The sequence below is a fragment of the Helianthus annuus genome, chromosome 7 (genome assembly GCF_002127325.2).
Source record: "Helianthus annuus cultivar XRQ/B chromosome 7, HanXRQr2.0-SUNRISE, whole genome shotgun sequence".
Lineage (NCBI taxonomy): Eukaryota > Viridiplantae > Streptophyta > Magnoliopsida > Asterales > Asteraceae > Helianthus > Helianthus annuus.
In genome coordinates this window covers 142057782-142081676 of record NC_035439.2, presented here as the reverse complement: position 1 = coordinate 142081676, position 23895 = coordinate 142057782, and the positions used below count along the sequence as shown (strand labels likewise).

At 34.4% G+C, this 23895-nt stretch overlaps 2 protein-coding genes and 3 long non-coding RNA genes across 15 annotated transcripts; 2 read left to right on the top strand and 3 right to left on the bottom strand.

Moving 5' to 3' along the window:
• The first annotated feature begins 613 nt into the window (after positions 1-613).
• On the top strand, positions 614-4321 carry LOC110868890. Of its 7 annotated transcripts, XR_002552859.2 has the most exons (8): positions 614-1018; positions 1157-1244; positions 1318-1396; positions 1659-1716; positions 2813-3326; positions 3486-3631; positions 3854-3923; positions 4024-4321. It is a non-coding gene; the product is annotated as an uncharacterized LOC110868890 (long non-coding RNA). The 7 variants fall into 7 exon arrangements; XR_002552862.2 differs by having other exon boundaries at positions 1354-1396; positions 2813-3631; XR_002552864.2 differs by having other exon boundaries at positions 1343-1396; positions 1662-1716; positions 2813-3631.
• Positions 4322-5833: 1512 nt separating this feature from the next.
• Positions 5834-7747, bottom strand: LOC110868891 (UDP-glycosyltransferase 76B1). Its single transcript, XM_022118155.2, has 2 exons — positions 7196-7747; positions 5834-6866 (listed from the first exon to the last, which is right to left on the bottom strand). Exons 1-2 carry the CDS (start codon positions 7701-7703, stop codon positions 5992-5994), a joined length of 1383 nt encoding a protein of 460 aa, XP_021973847.1. The 5' UTR covers positions 7704-7747; the 3' UTR covers positions 5834-5991.
• Positions 7748-12437: 4690 nt separating this feature from the next.
• LOC118480479 lies at positions 12438-12901 on the bottom strand. The gene is made up of 2 exons (XR_004862915.1): positions 12826-12901; positions 12438-12668 (listed from the first exon to the last, which is right to left on the bottom strand). It is a non-coding gene; the product is annotated as an uncharacterized LOC118480479 (long non-coding RNA).
• Positions 12902-15775: 2874 nt separating this feature from the next.
• Positions 15776-18620, top strand: LOC110868893. 5 transcript variants are annotated; one of them, XR_002552870.2, is made up of 5 exons: positions 15776-16157; positions 16911-17207; positions 17349-17476; positions 17540-17722; positions 18143-18620. It is a non-coding gene; the product is annotated as an uncharacterized LOC110868893 (long non-coding RNA). The 5 variants fall into 5 exon arrangements; XR_002552869.2 differs by having other exon boundaries at positions 15777-16157; positions 18393-18620; XR_004862914.1 differs by having other exon boundaries at positions 17325-17476; positions 17540-18620.
• Positions 18621-19587: 967 nt separating this feature from the next.
• Positions 19588-23611, bottom strand: LOC110868894 (UDP-glycosyltransferase 76B1). Its single transcript, XM_022118156.2, has 2 exons — positions 23052-23611; positions 19588-20577 (listed from the first exon to the last, which is right to left on the bottom strand). The coding sequence occupies exons 1-2, from the start codon at positions 23557-23559 to the stop codon at positions 19703-19705; spliced, it is 1383 nt and encodes a 460-aa protein (XP_021973848.1). The 5' UTR covers positions 23560-23611; the 3' UTR covers positions 19588-19702.
• Positions 23612-23895: the final 284 nt, after the last annotated feature.

Here is a 23895-nt window from a genome sequence, read left to right as displayed (position 1 = left end):
ACGCTTGTTTTTTTGGTGCAATTTTTATAAAAAAATAATGTCGTATGAAAGAGTTATTAACGTTTAAAAAATTGGGGGAATTGGAGGAGAGAGAAACTATTGGCTTGGATTGACTAGAATGCCCTTGAACAAACTCACGCGCCTCTTTTCTTCTTTTCAATTTCCCTGATTTAATCTTAGCCCTGATTAACTTAATGGATGGTCAAGATCACTTCCTATCCTTCCTAGCCAAATAAACTTCCTATTGTATCTCCACCCTAGGGTGCAATATACATGATTATGTACATTTACATAACCACATGGCTATCAAATTCACATCAATCCATTTGGGAATAGCCCAGTGGTGTTGGTGAGTTTAGATAAAGCTTAGGATAGGAGAGGTAAGAGGTTCAATCATCATGGTGTGCAAATTTAGCCATTCAAAAAAAAAATCAAATTCACATCACATAATCGTGTGACGCAATGTGTGAATTTGAGTTTTCCATTTTAAGAACACATGCCTGTATATATATAGTTTTTCACATAATCTTATGATGTAAAGGTAGGATTCAGAAAAAAATTATATATATATATATATGGAACCCATTAAGTGTGCTTTTTGAGTTAATCTTGACCATTCAAACTCTCTAACTTTTAATCCTAATCGTTTAAACTCACATTTTTCTTCTAGAAGGAGCAGTTTGCAGAGGTTATACAATGCAGTTGTATACTGCTTATGTTTTAACCTCTCTTCTAACTCCCCCCACGTTCTTCAACCACCACATCCCCATTTTAATAAAACCCTTACAATCTGTAGTTCATCTTGCCATTCCAAAAGAAATAAGATCCGCAATTCATCTTATCATGGTCTACTCATCCATAGAAACCATCATCCTAATTTGAGAATTTAAGGTGCAATCGAGGCTCAAGAGGCCTGGTCAATCGGAGCTATCAATCTATCATCATCAACCTTGGTCGACTAAAGGGTGGATTTGTGCGACAAGTTTTCTTTCGTTGATTCTCATTACTAGAGAACCAGGTAATCATTTTATACTTGGTTTCATCACATAATCACTTTTTTAAGCAATTTCTTGATGATAATAACACTGGGCCGGAACTAGCTTGGGCCCGAAATTTTCGGTAATTAGGGTTTTTTAATGATCGATGTTTTGTACAGATGCAAAAGAATGATGCCAATGGATGATGAAATTAAGGAATCACCAACCTTCCTCTCAATTGGATGAGCTTATTCCGGATCCTCTAAGGTATGGTTATTTCCGGCTTCATGTCTGCTACTAAACCTAGAATCCAATTCAAGGTGTTTCTTGATTTTGTTAGTTCCCAATCGTTATTGTCGTATCAGCCCATTTGTAGATAATGATGGCGATGAGAGACGGTTGCCTGCTCTTCTCATCTGGTATGTGCTTCTGTCATGTCTTATTCTTCTTTCGATCTGATCATATTATCATATACCTATAATATGTTTATGATATCTGTGTTCCCACCTATCTCCATATCATATGAAATTGATTTTTGCCCTAAATCTTTGATTGTTTAACTACTATGTGGAATCTATAATTATATTTTTGTTGAGATCTATAAAGATATAAAGTTTCTTTAATTTGGGATTTCAAGTTCTTTATTTGATTTATAATTGATTAAAGTTCTTTATCTTGCAGCAGAACCAGGAAATCTTCAGGTATGTTTGTGAAAGGATCATATCCTGCAAAAACTAAGGTATTAATGTTAAAAACATAAATTTTTAATGATTTCTTATGTTCAGTGTTACTTTGTAAAACATAAAGATTTGTGCTTTCTACTAAAAACGGTAAGTAGGCGGGTTGAGCAACTCTTAAAACATGAATTTTATTTGTTCTGTTACAACGGGCTAGGTTTAACCCGTTAACACATTTTAGTCTATTTATTGATTTTTGTGTTAGTTATGATTTTAAAGCTATTGTTAACCACTAATCTATTTTTAGATTGATATCAATATAATTAAGACTGCTTTCAACCCATTTGACCCGCTTCATTTTGCTCCCAAAACATCAAGATATGTACTTTCTCATGGCCACTAATAGAAATTATAAAAATCATTGCATTAACTATTGTTCACAACCTAACTAGCTTTCGTTTTTTTTTTTTTTTTTTTTTGGAAAAATAACCGTTTTGGGATGATCATGAACGTCCAAATCAAGCGGTTATCCCTGAGATTTAATCCTGATAGGAATAACTAGATGGAGGCTTTTTTTTAGCAGAGCAATTTGGATTTTACATATATAAAAATACTAACCCATGTTCTCGCGGGAAGTTAAAAATCTACAATCAGTTCACGGGTCAGTTTTTTAACTGCTTACAATCAGTTTTAGTCTACAATCAGTTGCACCTTAAATATTTGCCCTTTTCTCGCAAGAAGTTACCGGGTCAGTTTATTAACTGCTTTTGTAGTTCATGGAAGTTTTTGGCGGTTTAGCTAGATCTCCGCTTTTTACCCTCCCATGTTCCCCTGTAAAGTCAGTAACCTCCACCTACAACCTCTGATATCCCTCCCACGTTCCCCATTATAAAACCTCACCACAACCATCGCTCTCCTTGAAACGTCCGGACAACAAAAAGTTGGTGTCCACTTCCCCTCTTCTAGGCTCCTCCTTCTTAGCCATCACTATCGTCATCAACTCCTTATTGCAAAATTGCAGTGCCAGTTCTTTGTTTCAACTTAACTGATTTGAATTCGGATATACGTGTCTTGTGTCCCTTTATTAACCTTCTAATTTTCTTACATGAAATTTGATTTTAATTGTTAAAAATCTACTGATTCTACCCTTTAATGCAGGCCAGAGGACATGCGACTCGAGATCTTTCGGACAATTTGGTCCTTTGAAGGGCAGTTACTCGCAGGTGAGTACCTGATAAATGTTGATGTCACTCCTTAATTTCATATTGTATTTCTTAATTATGTGTTGTATAAGTATAAAAACTTTAGGATTGACATAAAGCTCTTAATATATCCTTTTTATGGGATGGTCTATAAAGAAAGAGCTGGTATTGTGATATCTTTGTATGTTAGTTGTTTCAATGTACCCTTTGGTCAATTCTTATTGTGGATCACTAGATTCGTTAAGACAAAGGTTACTGTTACACCTTTTGTTTTGTGGAAACTGTTCCATTCAAGATGATTGCAACATTTACCTTACTCAAAACGGCATACCTGTTACTCTGCTTTGGAATTACATGGATTCAACCTGCTTGCTTTATTAAGGTTAGTGTTACATTTATTTGCGAATGAAAGAGGTGGCAAGATGGGTCTGTTGAACTCGCACATAAGTTCCTGGACATATTTGTGCATGGTAAATATTTTCAACTTATAAGAAATGACTTTCTTGCACTTTTTATTATCATTAGTTTTTCTTTTAGTGTTACTATAGGTCATTTTAACTTTTCTTTTCATATGCTTATATGTTGCGGGCATGCAAATATGGCACTTGATGATGATGAAAAATAATCAGGTTTAGGTGATGATGATAAAGAAAAGCATGCTGAGCTGCTTGCTCTGCCACCACATGGTTCTGAGATTTCTGTTGGTAGGCTTCCTAAAGATGTGGTTGAGGGAGATTTGAGTGAATTTTGTGAACCTTTTCGGGAAGTTGTTGAGGTCAGCTCTAACGATAATTTTTTAATGAGAAATAGTCTACTGACTTTTGTTTGGTTTGTATTAATTAGTCACCTCTAACTAATAATAATATACTACAAAATCAAAGAGTAAAAATGGAAATGAAGGATAATTATGTCAGGCCATTACCTCATATACTACAAAAACAAATCTGATTGCATTAAAGAATTGTAATTTTAATTATTTTGTCATATTGTCGTCTAGAGATTCGCAAGGAACATTAATGGATGGACCTATCCCTTCTACAATATCTCTGTTGACAAATCTAGAGGAGGTATGAGTTCACTTAATTTGTATTGCCTTCATTTATTTATAAGTCGATGGTTTTAGATTCGAGCATATATCTTTCTTTATGTTTGTATGATGGTTCTTAGGATGATAACCTGTTTCACCGGACCAAGTTCAAGCTTTCATGTACAAGGGTGTTGCAAAAATGTACTGATTCTAATCAGTTTAAGTTTACACTTTCTTCTGATGCTTAAATGCTGAAATCATGTATTTAGAATTACCTTGACGATGCATCTTTTGGAAATTTTGTATGTTTTAAATGTAAGTTGGTCGTTCTATCCAAACTGACCCGTATGGAATTTTGTATCTTTTGAATGTAACTTGGTTGTTTTATCCAAACAGACCCGTGTTAGTGATATATTATAAATACTAATATGTTCTTTATATGTTGTCACTAGGTGTTTAGTAATGCGAAGTTGTATATTGTATTTATTTTACGGTTTTTGTTTGTTTCATGCATTTGAAGTTCAAATATAGGAAGATATGTTTGAATTTATTTCGTCATTGTTTGTTTTTTTTTTTCTTACAAATTTCCGAATTATACACGACTAAGCAAAGACGTTAAATTACACTACCAACTACTCATAACAGTTAAATAAATCTTCAATGTACACATAGTTTTTTTTTTTTTTTGAACGGCAAGAAACGACGTACCAACCACCGTGAAACCGGGCGCTGTGGCCAAGGTCAACTACTCGACCGCCGCCAGCCCCTTAGCTCTCCCAGATGCGCGGAGACCCGACCTCCACCCGCCCGAAGGCACGCAATGGAATAATCGATAAAATCTCGCCTCCCACCCAAGACGAACCGGCGCCACCCGTATTCGCCCTTCACCTGGATGCCGCAGAAAATAATGGGGAGAGTGGGAGTTGAAATTTGGTCACAAGTAACACCAAGTCTTTCCCCAACCACTCCACCAACATCAAGATTTATATTTTATTTGTTCCCACCCATACTTTTTGTAATATCCAAATCTATTCAATTATAATTTTTTTGTAATCTGACTCTATATTTTATTTCTTTGTGTTCATAGGCTCAATTATGTTGTTACTATATAATACATTAACGTAACCCGTTCACCGGACGGGTAATAAACTAGTTAATTTACAAAAGACACTAGTATGTTTTAACGTGCGTCGTGTGATTTATGGAGAAAAATATGAATTTGTTGACGATTATATTAGTTTTCTTACATAACCATACAACCCTTGGGAGAATGGGAGGTTAATTGGCTATTGGCCGAGATTACGTTAAGCGATCAAAGAGGATACTTGCCTTCTTTTTCCAGCACAAGTGATCTCAATCATATCTAACGTTTTCTGTGTGCTTGATTACTTTATAAATGTAAAATAGACATATTTTATTGAAAATACATATGGCGTTTAGCAAAATATGGTATCAACATGTACCACTTGGTTTTCATATTGTGATTTTAAATGATCAAGTTCGTCATCCTCCTGAACCATAGCACGCGGACAGCGATCCTTATTTAATAGATTTTTAAATAAATAAATAAATAATGGCCATACACAATTTTCTATAACATCGATCTTAAAAATACTCATTTTCTCGGTAAATCACATCATCAGTTTCCTAATTGTTTTTAAGAACATGAATATTAATATTGAACGTCTGTCCTTTTTAACTTTTGCTGTTATTGTGGTTTAATTTTTTAATATGTTATTGTTATCATAACACATTAAATAATACTTTACTTTTTTACGTGTACAAAGAAAATCAAAAGTTATCACATAAATTTTTCCTTATCTAATTTTTTACCAATCTAACATGATAAGTGTGTTTACTTGAATATAAAAATACATCAGGTTTTGTTTTATAGACCGTTAATTGTTAGTAGTATTTAATAATATTTAAGATTATAAACTACACTTAAAAAAATAAAACACTGACTGTAACATCCAACTAATCATAAGTTCAGGAAATACAAACGAAACATGTTATATTAATTATCCAGATAACTTAAATCTCGTACCACATTATGATATTCCGACTATTACAAACTGAAAGTAGATTAAACTAGATCGAAGAGTCCATTAGAATGACGAAATATAATCAACTAAGCTCTTTAATGACTTACTGGAAGAGCCACCTTCATCGAGCGAGAGGTTTAGCTTCTCTTTAAGACGACTTATTCTCTCACGTGTTTCTTCTCCTTCTTTTCCTATCATTATCTTTTTGATGGCCATCTCAATTCCCACCCTCTCAAATCCGTCCTCCAACAAAACACCGATCTTCCAAACATCACTCACATATCTTGCAACTATTGGTTGGTCGACAAAACAAGGCGAACAAATCATGGGGACACCTTCACAAATGCTTTCCAATGTTGAACTCCATCCGCTATGTGTCCAAAAACACCCGGTTGCTGGATGAGCTAGTACTTCTGCTTGAGGACACCATTTCACTACGCGTCCCCTATCACCCACTCTTTCTACGAACTTTTCAGGCAATGACTCAATCCATTCTGAACCAAGAACCATCCCTGGTCTAACCACCCACAAGAATGGTAAACTCGTATTTTCCAACGCATATGCCACTTCTTGAAACTCGACATCCTTAATACGTGCAACACTCCCAAAACTTACGTATATCACAGACTTGGGAGGTAGTTTGTCTAGCCATGAGAGAACGGTTCGGTCTTGTTCAATTAAGCTGCTTGAAGATGCCGGGAAGTACTTGTAGAAAGGGCCTAAGGTGAAGCTAGGAACCGGAAAACCTTTGTTAATTGTTTCTAGTTCAGGTTCTTCAAGCTCTTTGAAGGTATTCCAAATGAGCCCACATGATGTTGTCATTTGTTTAAACATGTCGGTGACAACCTCTCCATAACCTTGTGGGTTAATCGCTATCTTCAAGACGTCTTTGGCTTTCAATATTGGATATTCTGGCACCAATGCCTCATAATCTTGATCTGAAATCATTTATGCAAACTCACGTTAATTTATTCAATCCTTTGTTTATTTAACCAAATTATATAAAGGGTGTGGAATAAATCATAAGTAGACATGCAACTTAATTAAGTAACTAACAACAAAAAAGTCTAGGGTCAGAACTAGAGGGTGTGAAGAAGGTCTACTAACCCTAACCACATGAATTTGTTGGATTTTATTTATAAAATATGATATTATTCTAGAAAAGACATGATTTGACCCTTTAGTTGTAGCCGACAGAGAAGAGAGCCTTATTTGACCCCTTGATATGAACCCTTTAGTTATGGTTCCGCCACTATATGAAACCGACCTTGTTTTGTAAGGTTAAAGCAACCCTCCTTAGAGAACCAGGGTAGAACGCTATAAGCAACAGTGCAACCAATACTACTGGTCCGGAGCACCATCCGAGGCAGCTTAAGGTCATCCGCCACCGTTTGCGTGAAGTAAAACATGGAATCCGAGATCAAACAAGCAACTGGTTCCTCATCCAACAACTTAGTCAGACAGTCCCTAAACGGATCTGCACAACTTCTATTAAGGTACTTAAGGTAAAAGCTGACATCTTGATTAGTCGTCGACATGTGTTCGACCTCAGAATAGCGGTCATTGATGGACCTGAAGCTGAAGTGAGGATAGTTTGAATGATTGGGAGAGTTGTATTGGCAATGTACGATGGTTATTTTAAAACCTTGGGTGTGAAGAATGTTTGCAAGCTGAAACATGGGATTGATATGGCCTTGGAAAGGCATGGGAAATAAAACTATTCGCCGGCGAGTCTCCTTCGACCGGTGAGCGGTATCTCTTCCATGGGTCTCCATGTTTACCGGAGACTAGCAGGTGTTTGTATGTTGTAGCAAGACAAGCATTATATGTTGCTTTATATAGAATAACTTGAGGTTATAGTCTCATTATGACCCCTCAAGTATATGGATGATTTAGGTTAGCCCCCTCTGGAACCATATTGTTTCTTATCTCCAAATGAATGTAATTATAATTATAAGTATCCTTAATAACATTTTTCTAAAGAAAAGATTTTTTTGAAGTATTTATAAGAATCATGGAAACCATCCATAAGTTTGATAAAATCCGGCTCTAGCCCATCTTGGAAACAAGGGCTGGTCACTAATTATCATGTTATGAATAAATAATAGTGCAAGCCTTGGGAGGTTAAGGCTATCGACCATTGATTGCGTGACGTGATCAAACACAATACTGGCTCGTCTTTTCCTGATAGTACAACTATTGTTCCGGTACTGATGCATTGTCTGAGTAAAGAAGGTTGTGTTAAGGAAGCTTTGTACGTTAAGCACGTGGTCTCAGCCAAATCGAAAGCTTAATTTCTGGTTGTTCGATTCTTGACGTTTGTTACATTATGTTATCTTTACGTAAGTTTGTATCGTATATATATTTTTTTTGAACTGGTGAATTTCTTCCTTCATGTATCGTATATATTCTATTGTAATATATTTGTATATGAGTGATATTTTATTTTTATGAAATAGAAATTCTTTATTTATTTTATAAATGGAAATAGACATATTTCTTAAAAAAGTACATATGGCAGGTCTGGTAGTTGGTTGAATTCCTATTAATCGGTCAACATTTTTTAAGCCAAAGGTATTTATCATGTACCCCTTAATTTTTGTTTAGTGCTTTTAAATAACCAGGTTCGATACCCACCCCACTTGTCAGCAATCAACATAGCCTGCATTTCGTTATTTAATAGATTTCTAAGCAAATAATAACCCTGCACAAATTTCTATAACATTTTAAAAAAACTTATTTGTGTGAATCACATCAATTTCTACACAGCTCAACATTGTTCTTTCATTATTTGTGACATCTTGTTGTTTATTGTATCCCTTCGTTTTCTTTCTGTCTTTTGAAAATTGTCTTTGTCAATCATCTTGTTTATTGTAATTTAAAAAAAAAGTTTATTACATCAATTTCGGCACAAGATCAGCAACACGCCTACGAAACACTGCGTCAGGGTTCCGTGAGTGAGGCGTGAAGAAGCATCTAGTGAGCTAGACAATAGAAGTTGGGCGCCAATTATGTTCTATGTGGCTTTATAGTCCAAGTAGACAAAGAAACTTGAACAAAACAAATGCATACAAAGCTAGTTAACATTCACATGACCATCTATAAAGTGAGTGTACTTTTATGTATAATTTTTTTCATTATAAGACTTGATTTTCAAGATAATTTGAGTCAAACAAAATAGATGACTAGAAAAGAGGTTGTGAAGGGAAAAAATAAAGAAAAATAGACAAGATAAAGAAGTGAGTGTTCTTTTATATATAACTAGGTTATATACGCGTATGATAAACAGGTTAAACAATTTAAGTTGTATTAAACATAGCATAGGTCTCTAAAAACATATTGAACCGTTTCTTAAATGAGACGACATCATCGTTTCTCAAAGCGAGTGAGTTTTTATAAATACTAGGGGGAATACCCGTGCGATGCACGACATTCATAATAGTTATTGTTTTTTCCTGGAACGACGACTGATATAGATAGTGCGTGACACGGTACGAAAGTGCGAATATAGTATAGATTTTTGACCAAAGTCCACTCCTCATTCGGCGCTTTGTGGTAGCACCACCAGTCAAAAAAGGCCCAAAACACCCGAGGGTACAGTGTTCCCCCACGTTTTTAAGACGCTTTGAGAGAGGTTTGCGCCCCACCACATGTGGTCTCACAAAACTTCAAATCTATAGACGTGTGGTTTCTCAATCCTCTTCAAAAGACGTCACAGTTTTCAAATTTTTTTATTTTTTCTTTTTCATTGTGTTTTAAATGGTGTAAAATAGATGTGTTATATATATATATATATATATATATATACACATATTATACTACATACACATATACATATAAATTTAGTTTTAACATCTAAAAGTCAAATTGTAGGTTTTGTTCCCTTTTATAGATCAGAAAGCAGTTTATAAACCAACAAAATTAACAAATCCTAACAGTTCTTCAAGTGTTTAGTTATATAATCTATATATTTATTTACTAAAATTTATTACAATTAACCCAATACTTAATAAATAGGGTATGCAGGACTTAAAAAGTGTTATCTGGACACGTATGTCACTCCAGCTTGCCAATCTTGTGTACCGACTCCAGGGTAACATTTTCAGATGCCTGCAACACATCTGGTTATAAAAGTAAAAAATAAACAAAAATGATGTTTTAGATTTTTACCCTGGTCTCAAACTTAATGTAGTTGTTTAGTCCATTTAATTAAATTTTATTTTTAGTTGACGCATAGGTACAATGTAGTCCTCTATTTGTGACAATTGTCATTGTGCTTATAGTCATGTGATGTTGTTTTAATACCCGTTAACCAACTCGTTTCGCCTCTATTTCTCAGTTATTTAAAGAAGCAACATATACATCAGAAGTAAATTTCTAAGGATAATGGTGAACCGTCAATGGTACAATAAACTTACCTCAAGACTACCATTTGCTAAACTGGTAGTGTATCTCAGAGTCCAGAAATCTCGTGCTAGAGCTATTTCAATTAATATATGGAGAAAAGGAAGAGCCGCATTGATTAAACATGGTCATAAAGGCTCGTACTATTTCATTAAAGTTAATTGTAATATTAAGTATTGGTTATCTAATAACCAATCAATCCTTTAAGGTGAATTGTTATGAAAAGTCTATAAACCTTAACTTAAACATTAATATATGGAGAAAAGGAAGAGGCTCATTGATTAAACATGGTCATAAAGGCTGGTACTATTTCATTAAAGTTAATTGTAATGCATTTAAAGCAACCATAAATTTTGATTTTAAATATACGATATAGCTAAACTTAGAAATTGTTTACTGAAAGTTGAAGTTGAAATAAATCATATTCAGATAATTATTTTTTATACGCAAATTCAAACAGACCTATCAAAATATGTAGGAAAACTCCATGCAAGTCTAACTCCGTCACACTTAAATTCATGTAACCTGAATGCGGTTCATTACTTATTTAACCCATTTATTTAAATAGGCAGGCGAGTAGTAATCGGGTTGGTGGGTTGTAAAACTGTGTTAATTTTACCAGCATGGTGGAAGTCAATATTCTATCAGCATCATTACATCCAACTTTTTAAAAGTAAACAAATGGTTTGATAATATGAAAACTATTTCAAATGAATATTAGTAATGTATAAATTTAAACGAACATTCAAATGAAAATAAAGAATGGTTACAAAGGAACGCAAATAAGAGAGAGGACAGACATAAACGAAAGTCAATTATCGAACATAAATGAACGAAAATAAACGAACATAACATTGAACCTCCAGATCGTTTACGGGTTGCACCTACTTCTGTTTAAACCAAGATGTATAGATTATGCAACGTACCTTAACCACGCGTGTGTGTGTATGTGAATATATGTTTTTAACTTGACCCGCATAAATAGTTTTGAGCCCATAGAAAGCGAACCGGGGACTAAATAAAAAATGGAACCCAACTAAAAGCGAAAACCAAGGAAACTGAAACCAAACCTAAACGAACCAAAAAACAAAACCAGACCAAAATGAACCTATACAAACTGAATAATTTTACCGAAACAAATAAGCTGAGACAAATAATGTTGCTGAAATGAAAACCGAACCTGAACCAAAAACAAATAAAGCGAATCTAACCGGAAAGGAAACTAAATTTACACAAAACTAAAAAAAAACTGAAAACGGAACAAAAAACGTAAAAGATCTTACCGAAACGAACTCAAAAAACTTAGATCGAAACAAAACAATTGCTGGGAAAAATCAAAACCAAAACGATGCAAAAAAAATAAAACAACCTAAAACCAAACCGAAACCAAAAACTGATAAAAGTAAACAAATTAATTGATTCAAAATCGACCCGACAATAAAAACGGTCACGTTAATAAAGTATTCACCTTCACACCTGGCAGGGGTGATTAGTATGTGGTAGCAAAACAATCAAATAGTTAACGAACAACAAAAATGCAGGTACCTTAACAACGGTAGTGACTCGGTTAGTGACTATCAATTGTTCGGAGATTACTTTGAATCAAGAGTTAGTATGCTAATGGGCTATTAAGCAGTTAGTAATAAATAACCGAGTCACTAACAGCTCTATTAACAAAAAATGTTGCACCAGTTCTACTAAAATTGTTAAATAACAATTGATAGTCCTTATTATTAACTCTAACAACATTAGCATACTAAAATTATTATTGACTATCAGCTAATTATTTATTACTAAAATGTTGTATTAACTTTATTCTGCAACATATTCTTTATAAACTATGCTTACCTTGACATAACCTAATAGCTATATTTCCTTATTAGAAGTCAATGATAATTGAAAATTAGTACATATTATTACCTTGCTGGTGAACACATTTACTCTATGTTTAGGGCACAATTTGATTAGGTTGATGATACTGAATTGAATATCACACCAAATTACAATAGCAGTTTATATTCCTACTATTCACCCAAATCAAGCACCTTAAATAAGTCAGTGTTTCTCTATATTCAAAAAACGAACTATAACTGACGATCATTAAATTGCAACAGTCAATTCAATCCAAATACTGCAATAGAAACATAAAATCTACCACAATTCGTTGGTTAATCACGTATAGTTCTTAATCGATTAGAATCAGAAAAAGGAAATTGACTCACTGTAACTTAAAATCAGGAAGAAGGCGAACAAAGAGGCGGAGTTTTTCGAAATCAATGACCCCTGTCTTTCATTGTTATTCCTTGAATGAGGTAAGCAAGACCCCATACTACACACTGCATACACATACATAAAAATTGGGTTCAATATTATTTGTATAAACACTGATTGGAAACCCTCACATTGCATTTGATGAAACCCTAATAAATATAAACACACACACTAACACTCACGAATCGAATTTATAGAACGAAAAATTCTGGCTGTTTTTACCTCTTGCTGCTCCAAATCTTCATTACCATACATTATCTTCATCTTAGAAATATATATATTGCACTTAAAGGTTGCTGGAAAGTCGGAGGATGATGTGTAATTAAAGGAGCAAGTAAATGACCTACTTTGATTCTAACTGAAGTTGCCGACTGATGGAGAGCCTGATGGAGAGCCTGTGTAGGAGATCAATCGAAGATATAGGTCTGAGAATTGTGTGCCAAATCTATGAAGATCTTCAATTGGGGAGAAGTTAATTATGATTCCAATTGAGTTGCCGACTGATGGAGAGCCTGATGGCGAGCCTGTGCAGGAGATCAATCGAAGATATATGTCTGAGAGTTGTGTGCCTAATCGATGAAGATCTTCAATTAGGGAGAAGTTAATTATGGATTGGAGAGCATATATTGAGAGGCGAAGGATGAGTATCACGGACTCCAAAGTCCCCACAAACGCCAGTTAAACAACCCTTTCACTTCCGGAAGTCCTCTTCTCGCCGTTGCATCCGTCTCCGTCGACTCCTCCACTACCTCATGTTCTTCCTTTGCACATGCTTCAACTAATGAGATGTCGTACGGAGGAGAAACCAAAACCTCTGGCGAAGGATTTAAAGCTTTTCCGGCGAACCTCCGATGACTCGCCTTCTCTTTCTTCTGGTTAGGTTTATGGCCGCGACAGTTAACCTGTTCACTACTGGTAAAATTTTCTTCAATAGCTTCAATTACTTGATGAATTAGCTCTCGGTTAACAGACATGTCCCACCGGAACCAGTAGTTCGTGTAATAATCGAAGCAATCGCAGTCGAATACCGGAGATTTGTGTGCGGCCGGAGCTTTCTTCTTATTGTTATTATCAGATGATCTAGGGTTTGTGGAATTATTTTTGTGGAATTATTTTTGACACAAATGATTAAAGTAATGTAACTTGTGATTATTAAACTGGAATTGTTTTTGACCCAAATGATTAAAGTAATGTAATTTGTGATTATTAAGTAAATTAAATGAAATTAATAGGATTCTTATAGGCTGGTGCATTTGAAAGGAATTTTTACATATATCCCCTTATTAAAAGCCCTTATTACATATTTGTCCAATCTTTAAAATCAATTACATATTTCCCCCTTTCTTTATGAAATTACCCTTTTACCCTTTTTCTTAATTTCTTATCTCTTAACTTCAAAATCAATCTAGTCAATACTCTATATGTTGTGATAAAATCTTTAAAATATTTCTTTGAAAAAAAAACGGTCATACCCATTTTATAAAACAAGTGACCTTTTTACATATCTAGTTACTGATTAAGTTTTAGTTTACATATTTTTTACAACCGACCCATTATACATTTAAATTTTAGTTAACTACACTAACAATTTACGTTAAAATATTGATTATCTAAAATATCTTATATAAAAAAACATATTGTTATACAATATACGTTTGTTTTTTTCAAGTCGTAGTCAATTTTTCTTTAGCCTAAATCTTAGTTCGATCATCAACATTTTAATTGTTTTGAAGCAGGAGCTAAATTTCCATTTTTTTTGTGTAATGCTATTTCAGAAATCTAATTGTCATGTTTTAAACATTCAAAATAATATTGAAAAAACTGTTTTACAGCAAAAGTAAATTTTTAAACCATGGTCGCATGACTGTTTTCTTTAAAAAAATAATGCTTAAGAGTTATGACTTATTATATATAAGCAAAACTTTCAATTTTCACATAACAAAGGCAGAAGCTTATAAAAAAATAGATAGGGCTTATAAAAAAAATGAATTCATATCATTAGGTTAATATCTTATTTGTAAACAATTATATTACACATTAAATCAAAAAATATGTAAGTAATGGTATTAGAAAGGGGAAAAATGTAATAATCATTTAATAAGTTCATTAAGGGCAAAATAGTAATTCAATAGGAGTGATTTTAATAAAATAGGTAAATATGTAATATGTATGGTTTAAAAGGGGGAAATATGTAATTGATTTTATGGGTTGGGTATATATGTAATAAATGATCTTAGGAGGGGATATATGTAAATGACCTCATTTAAAACAACCATAAATTTTGGTTTTAAAATAGAACATATAACTAAACTTTAGAATATATATAAACATATTGTTATACAATATACGTTTGTTTTTTTCAAGTCGTAGTCAATTTTTCTTTAGCCTAAATCTTAGTTCGATCATCAACATTTTAATTGTTTTGAAGCAGGAGCTAAATTTCCATTTTTTTGTGTAATGCTATTTCAGAAATCTAATTGTCATGTTTTAAACATTCAAAATAATATTGAAAAAACTGTTTTACAGCAAAAGTAAATTTTTAAACCATGGTCGCATGACTGTTTTCTTTAAAAAAAATAATGCTTAAGAGCTATGACTTATTATATATAAGCAAAACTTTCAATTTTCACATAACAGAGCCAGAAGCTTATAAAAAAATAGACAGGGCTTATAAAAAAAATGAATTCATATCATTAGGTTAATATCTTATTTGTAAACAATTATATTACACATTAAATCAAAAAATATGTAAGTAATGGTATTAGAAAGGGGAAAAATGTAATAATCATTTAATAAGTTCATTAAGAGTAAAATAGTAATTCAATAGGAGTGATTTTAATAAAATGGGTAAATATGTAATATGTATGGTTTAAAAGGGGGAAATATGTAATTGATTTTATGGGTTAGGTATATATGTAATAAATGATCTTAGGAGGGGGATATATGTAAATGACCTCATTTAAAACAACCATAAATTTTGGTTTTAAAATAGAACATATAACTAAACTTTAGAATATATATAGATTCATAAACTTTGTTTATAGCATTAAAATATATATTTATATACTCTTAAAGACAAATGTCGGTGCCACCGACAAATTACCATTTTACCCCACCGACATAATTACAAAAATGCCATTGCTTGCAACCCTAATTTCCTTCCCATTTCTACCTCTTCTTTTCTTCCTTTTCTTCCCACCGTCCAATCTCTCTCTTCCACCACATCCAGCTCCCCCCTATGGCGACGACAGGCGATGGAAATCCTCCCTACGAAACCGCCGGAGCCGGAGGCAAGTTCCGCAAGCGACCTCTCCGCCGCAGTATTCCAGCCACACCCTATGCACGCCCTCCGTCAGCGGCCAGAAACCACAAGCGCACATACAGACAAAACTGCCTCGCACGGCATGAGAGGTTTCTTGGCGGTGGTGGTGGACGGCGAGATTTTAATTGCATCGGCGACAAGAAGCAAATCGATTTAATTGGTTTTCCCACAAAGCTTCTAGCGACCTCTGCAGGTTCGACCACTAATCCGGAGAAATCGGCCATTCTCATAAGTAAGTTAGTTAGCTGGCTGTCTTCCCTTCCATTTAATACATTTGAATTCCATTTTTATGAAATTTGGTTGAATTTTTCTAATGGTTTTAGCTTTCTTTGTGTCTTGCATCATTGGTTTCTTCTAATTAATAAGTTCTCCTGTGTTCGGGTGTTTTTTGTTGTCAGATTTGTTGTAGAGTTTGCTTTAGGAATTTGAGATTTCTTTTCCATGTATGGTACGTGTTGAGTGTTTCTGATGAGATTCTAATTAGGTTAATTTAAGGGCAACTTGGTTCAGTTTTACATAGTTTTGGTTCTGTTTATTGGTTTAATTGACTTGAAATTGAATAATAATAACAAGTTACATTTTGAATTGAGTAATGGGTCAGACTGCATAAACCCAACAAACTTTAATTGACAATGTTGTTAGACGTTTGACCCATTTTAGCTTTGATTTTAATTTTTGTTTACAAGAGTTTTGAACTTTTTCTTTAACTGTTAAGAAAAATTGATTTACTTTGCTTTAGTAGGATTTGACTTGAACACTTGGAATGTAAATTGAATTACAGAGGCTGATTTTTACTTAATTTATGTGTATGGTATGGACTTTTACATTTTATGTTATGTTGATTATATAAGGATTGCAGCCAAAAAAAGGATCTCTTTGTGCTAATATGCAAGTAGAATGAAAAAGTAGACAAAGTGAATCAAATATGTTATGTATGCGGTATAAATACCATGTTATTGATTCTTTATTATGTTTTTCTTTACAGAGGAAGATCTAGCTATGAAGAAGATAGATAAGTAGAGTTAACACGGATGCTACAAATGTTCCTGTAGGATTGACACGGATGCTACCAGGGGTGTTGCTTTGAAGGGGCCGGGAGGGGCGCCCGCCCCCCTGAACTTTTCGGCCAGTAATATTATATATGTAGTTTTCGTATATAAATTTTTGGGTATATACGTTTTCGACCCCCCGGTTCTATAGAAAATTTTGGTTATATACGTTTTCGAGCCCCCCGTCGAAACTTCAAGCTTCGCCACTGGATGCTACACTATATAAAATGTAGGTAAGTTTGGAATTTGTTAAAATATGTTGTTGAGCTCTTAAACAGTTAATGTCGTGAGCTGAAGCAAATAGATGGTTTAGAGAGGTATTTTAGGTCTGCTGATCGGTTTAAAAATAGGTTTGCTGCTTGGTTTAAAAATAGGTCTGCTTCTTGGTTTAAATAAACGGGAGGCGCTCTGAGAGCTGAGGCACATTCCGGTGACGAATGATGGAATCTGGTGGCTGCTCCAGTGACTTTGGACCTGACCAAGTCGGTTCCTAATTTCAGAGGTACGATAAAACATATACTCAAACTATTTTCCTATTATATAACTCAAATCTGACCATTTTCAGGATAAATAGCTGGCGTACAAGGGAGCAGATGAACGGGTGTAGTGATTGTTGGTGGTTTGCGTTATTTAGTCTTCATGAGAAGCTAGCGATAATTGTTTCAAAAGCATTGGGCATCATTCTCTTCAAGAAACAAAAAAAAAAAATTGGGCATCTTCATGTGCATACAAAAATATACTTAAAGAGGTATGCTAACTGAAAACCAATTTTACCTTAATGTTTTATGTAGTCTACAAATATGAAATAGAAACATGAATGATAAAAAACTGAAGCTTTTCTCCAAATAGATGAATATGTATTTGTCAGGCCCATTTCATATTCATGGGGAATAATTAGATACATCACATTGGGAGTTTAGTGTAGAATATGTAATTTAAAGAATTACTGAAGCTTACATCATTTACATTCAGTTTCTATCATTCAAGTTTCTACTTCTAAACTTAACTGCCCTTTGGAGAAAAGTTTAAGGTATGTGGCACAAATAAAGCATTCATAATGTATCTTGAGTTTTGTGAATTGGAAGTTAAACGATCTATACAATTCTTTATAGCTGGTTTATACACTTTTTGGGTTCGATGGTTCATTGATCATATTCATTTACAATAGATTCATGAGAATTTAGAAGACAACTAGGATGGGAGGAGATTATCTACGTTCATTATATCAAACACATATATTTTGATTTTCTTTTGTTGTATGTGCCTAAATAATGTCTATGTTGTTTGTATTTGAAGGTAATAATACTTGAATTAATTTACTAGCGTGAATATACTGTTTTGCCGCCGCAAAGCGCGGCAGGGCAAAATCCTAGTATATATATATTTGAAATCTAACTTTTGTATTTATTTGTTTTTAGCTTTGGAATGAAGAAGGGTATTTTGAAGAATCTCAAATTGAAAATTTAGTGGTAGATTTAATGTCGGGATTTATTAAAAAGATGTTTTGATCTTGTAAGCATTAGTTTGTGTTTCAGGGGCGGCACTAATGAGGAACGAGCCGTAGCACGGGCTACGGCTCAACCTCATATTTGCAGTGTATTTTTTTCAGCTTTTATATATTAGGATACCCTAAACATACACGAGAATACCTCTAAGAGAATAATTTGAAACCTGAAATTATTCATTAAGCCCAAAACTTATTAAATAATTAAGCACAAATAATAAGTTTCATATCATTAAGCCCAAATTATAATAAAACCCAAATTAATAAAATTATCCATTGATTATGGGCATGGAATCATGGGCGGGAATTAGAACTTCTGAGACTGAAACCCAAACGTCGCACAACATTCTTGAAACCCGAACGTCGCACAACATCCTGGAACAGAAGCTGAAGCCGACGGTGGATTTTCCGGCATTCTATAGCCATGCGCCAGTTCTCACGCCGGTTATTCGTCGTTGTTATCCTCACGCCGTTTGGTTTCTTGTGAGTTTTATTGTCCTCTAGAACGATTTCAAGCTATGAAAAATCGAAGAGAGCAAATCCATTAGGTATTATCTTTTTTTATTATTGTATTTATCATTGTTTTTTATTGTTTGTATGATTGCACGATAAAAAAATTGGGATACCCCTGATTTTAAGGGCTAGCTCCGCAACTGTTGTGACTTTTGTAATTCCATATACTTGAACGGCTTGTCTAATACTAGTTAATTTTTATCGTGAGCATGTGTATTTGTGTGTAAATGGAATTATACTGGGAAATATTACTGAAAATTCTGGAACTTTGCAAAAATATTAAAAAATTATATTTTTTTTCTTGTCGTATTTTTTGGTGCTATGGAGATTTGTTTTTTTGGTACTATGTAGATTTGTTATTATTTGACATGCGTTAGTTTCTATATTAATTTTTTGGTGATGTGTTTAAAGATTTAATGGTGCTATAACTTGTGTTTCATCATTGATTTTTTGGTAGTGTGTTTGGAGATTTAATGGTGCTGGAACTTGTGTTTCATATTTGATTTTTTGGTGACAAATCCTATTATTTGGTGCTATATTTGTTGGTGCGCTATCATAAAATATAAAATAAAGCATAAAATACAGCACCAAAAAAGTTATTTTGTAATAGTGATATTTGAATTTAAGATATCTTGTTGCCAAAGAAAACAAACTTTAAGCCACCTTATACCATTCCAACAACTTCTAGTTTTAGGAAACAATTCTTACATGTTAGAACGATGAAATATAATCAACTAAGCTCTTTAATGACCTGTTAGAAGAGCCACCATCATCTAATGATAGGTTTGCCTTCTCCTTAAGATGACTTATTCTTGTACGCATTTCTTCTCCTTCTTTATCCATTGTTATTCTTTTTATTGCCATGCCGATCCCCACCCGGTCAAACCCGTCGTCCAACAAAATACCAATTTTCCAAACATCATTCACATATCTTGCAACTATTGGTTGGTCGGCGAAACAAGGTGAACAAATCATGGGAACTCCTTCACAAATGCTTTCCAATGTTGAATTCCATCCACTGTGAGTCCAAAAACACCCTGTCGCTGGATGAGCTAGTACTTCTTGTTGAGGACACCATTTCACTATACGACCCCTGTCACCCACTCTTTCTAAGAACTTTTCAGGCAATGACTCCACCCATTCTGAACCAAGAACCATCCCTGGTCGAACCACCCACAAGAATGGCGAACTCGTATTTTCCAAAGCATATGCCACTTCTTGAAACTCGACATCCTTAATACGTGCAACACTTCCAAAACTTGTGTATATAACACACTTGGGAGGTTGTGTGTCTAGCCATGAGATAATATTTCGGTCTTGGTTGATCAAACTACTTGAAGATGCTGGGAAGTACTTGTGAAACGGGCCTAAAGTGAAGCTGGGAACCCGAAAATCTTGGTTGATTGTTTCTAGTTCAGGTTCTTCAAGTTCTTTGAACGTGTTCCAAATGAGCCCACATGATGCTTTCATCTGTTTAAGCATGTTGGTCACAAGGTCCCCATAACCTTCTGGGTTAATAGCTATCTTCAACATGTCTTTGCCTTTCAATAATGGATATTCTGGAACAAATGCCTCATAACCTGGATCTAAAAACATTTATGAAAAGTTAGGTATGCATGCTAGCCGAATATAATCAGTAAGTATGTTATTTTATATCGGCACCATCATCATCATACTCATTAAATCCAGAGCCGGCCCTTAAGGAGGGCGGGGAGGACAACCGAACAGGGCCCATGATTTTGTAGGGCACGCAATTTTTAAAAAAAAAATCCGATATTATATATGTAAAAAAAATTTAATAGGGTATAAGCAAAAAAATATTAACATAGGCCCACTTAAAAATAATCATATTGTTTAAACTATTTAGCCCATTAAGTTAATGAGCCCAATACCCAAATATTTTCTAAAAACTAATTAAAAAAAAAAGAATTTTGGGCAGCCCTAAGGGCACGTTTTTTCGAGCTCGAACAGGGTACATGAATTCTCAGGGCCGGCCCTGAGTAAATCCCACCAATAGCAAAGCTAAGGTAGATTTTGAGGAGAGTAAAATGTAAGCAGCCTTGCCTCTACCCTGTAGGAATAGAGAGGTTGCTTCCAGTGAGACTCCCGGCTTTATTATTTTATATCGGCATAAGAAATGAAAATAATAAGCATCATGAGAGTAACAAAAAAAAAAAAAAAAACTAGTGGATATATATTTTGGATGACCCGGATATGGCTAATTCGTGTCACAACAAATATCTTAATCATAAATTTATATTTTTTATTTTACTTGATTTGAATGCCTTGATCACATTGTGATCACAGCTGTCATGGTTCTAATTTTTCAACAAATAATTTCATGTTTCTTTTTTCAACAAACGTGAGACCTGGCGCTGTGGTCTAGGTTAATTATTCGACCGCCGCCAAACCTTTGGCTCTTCCCAGGTGTGTTGAAACCCGACCTCTACCCGCCCAAAGACACGACAGTGGAATAATCGGTAAAATCTCGTCTCCCATCCAAGTCGAACCGCCGCCACCTATATACGCACTTCACCTGGATGCCGCAAAAAATAATGAGGAGAGTGAGAATCAAACCTGCGTCACAATAAACACCAATTCTTTTTCCAACCACTCCACCACTACTAGCTCATTCGCAAATAGGGTATGTTCGGCATGGAGCTTTTAAAAGATTTTAGGAGCTTCTAGCTTTAAGCTTTTAAGAAAAAGCTCATACTCAATAAAAAGTCTTGTTTGGTTGAAGGAGCTTTAAGCTTTTAGGTTAGGAGCTTGAAGCTTTTGGTTGAACGCTACTACTAGTAGGGTTTAGAAGGAGCTACAAGCTTTTAGGAAAAAAAATAACTATTTTAACCTCTAAAAATAAGGAACTTTTTAATGCACCAACTTTCTAAATTTTTTGTTATGTCCATTTTGGTCATTTTATACATTTTATTAAAAGCTTCAGCTACTCTACCAAACACCCAAAAAGCTACAGCTACTAGCTACCAGCTACAGCTAGCAGCTTCCAGCTTTCAGCTTTTAGCCACCAGCTACCAGCTTTTAGCTTTCAGCTACTAGCCACCAGCTACTTTTACCAAACATACCCATAATGTCATGTTTCTAGCGTATCTTTTATAAAAGGTAATAAAGTTATTCTCTACCAACTACTATTGGTGTTAGTGGTCCCAAAGTAAATAATAATTCAAAAATCTAGTCATTGATGTTCTTCATGCATCCACATCAACAAAAATTGAGGTAGTAATTTATAACGCAACTCAACGAAAATTGAGGTAGTAGTTTATTACGCAACTAAATTAGAGTTTTGTTTATTTTTTTAACGGCCAACGAATCCTCCAAATGGGTTACTGGCGAAATTCATCACATCGGGATATACTCGATCGCCTTCCGAATCGGGAAAAACCCTCACCTAGGGCCGAACCCGTGAACACTCGCCCGAATGCACGATAGTGCGGTGAGGTAAAACTCGCTCAGTTCAAGGATCGAACTAGCGATCTCGCCTAATCTCTCATCATCAACAGGTGCCGCAGAAACTAAATGTTGAGGGCATGAATTGAACCTGTGTCACTTAAAACACCGGGTATCTCTCTTACCACTCCAACACTAGCTCATTGGCAGTGTTTTATGTATTACCTCGGTTGAATTAATGTAATATAAAGTTGACACGTTAATGACATTATCAACATGATTAAAAATATGTCTAAACAACGCAACTAAGGATTTTGTCTATTACACGGTTGATTGAATTTGTAATATAATAGAGTTGACACGTTAATGACATTACTAACATGATTAAAAATATATCTAAACAATACAACTAAGGATTTTGTGTATTACACGGTTAAATTAATATAATATAATAGAGTTGACACGTAAATGACATTATGACACACATAACAAGTTTAGTTTGGACGGAAACAAAATTCTTAACGAATATCATATGCAAAAAGAAAATGTACTAAAAAGATTAATATAAGTAGTTAAAAATCAAATTATTATACTTGTAACATTCTAGAATTATTTTTGAACGTTCATCACACTTTTGTAGAGACAAACACCATACCTTGTTTCATAAGGTTAAATCGACCCTCCTTCGACGAGAAGGGTATAGCGCCATAACCAATGGCGCAACCAAGACTGCTAGTCCGGAGCACCATCCGCGGCAGCTTCAACTCATCCGCCACGGCTTGCGTGAAGTAGAACATGGCATCCGCGATCAAACAAGCAACCGGTTCCTCATCCAACAACTCAATCAAACAACCCTTAAACGGATCTTCACAGCTTCTATTAAGGTACTTAATGAAATAGCTGGGATCTCGATTCGTCGACCGCAGGTGATCGACCTCGGAAAACCGGTCTTCAATGGCCCGGAAACGGAACTGAGGGTAGCTTGAATGATTTGGAGAGTTGTATTGGGTGTGTATGATGGTTATTTTAAAACCTTGGATGTGAAGAATGTTTGCAAGCTGAAACATGGGGTTGATGTGACCTTGAAAAGGTAGTGGAAATAAGATTATTCTCCGGTGAGTCTCCGGCAACCGGTGAGTTGTGTTTTTATCATGTGACTCCATGTTTTGGTTTTTGTGCTGCTAACGCACAAAAAAACCTTATTTGTTGCTTGCATAGAATATTTAACGGTTAAAGTGCTAGGAATAAACCTTATATGGGTAAAAACATAATATATGACCTGAATTATATTTATTTTAATTTTATGTATTTACATTTGAGTATCTATTCTTTCACGAAAAATACAAACATATTTTTAGTACTTCTATAGTCCTGGCAATTATAACTGTTTTTGTTTTTTATATACTTTTTTATATTTCTAATCATACGCTAAAAATTACATCAACTTAATTAGCTATATAAAATACTTTTGCAACATAACTAATTTTAATAAAATATTA

Coding starts and splice junctions, on each gene's coding strand:
- LOC110868891 (XM_022118155.2), bottom strand. CDS start 7,703: ATGGAGACCCATGGAAGAGATACCGCTCACCGGTCGAAGGAGACTCGC. Junction 6,867..7,195: donor CTTTAACCTTACAAAACAAG/GTCGGTTTCATA, acceptor AAATGATTTCAG/ATCAAGATTATGAGGCATTG.
- LOC110868894 (XM_022118156.2), bottom strand. CDS start 23,559: ATGGAGTCACATGATAAAAACACAACTCACCGGTTGCCGGAGACTCAC. Junction 20,578..23,051: donor ATTTAACCTTATGAAACAAG/GTATGGTGTTTG, acceptor AAATGTTTTTAG/ATCCAGGTTATGAGGCATTT.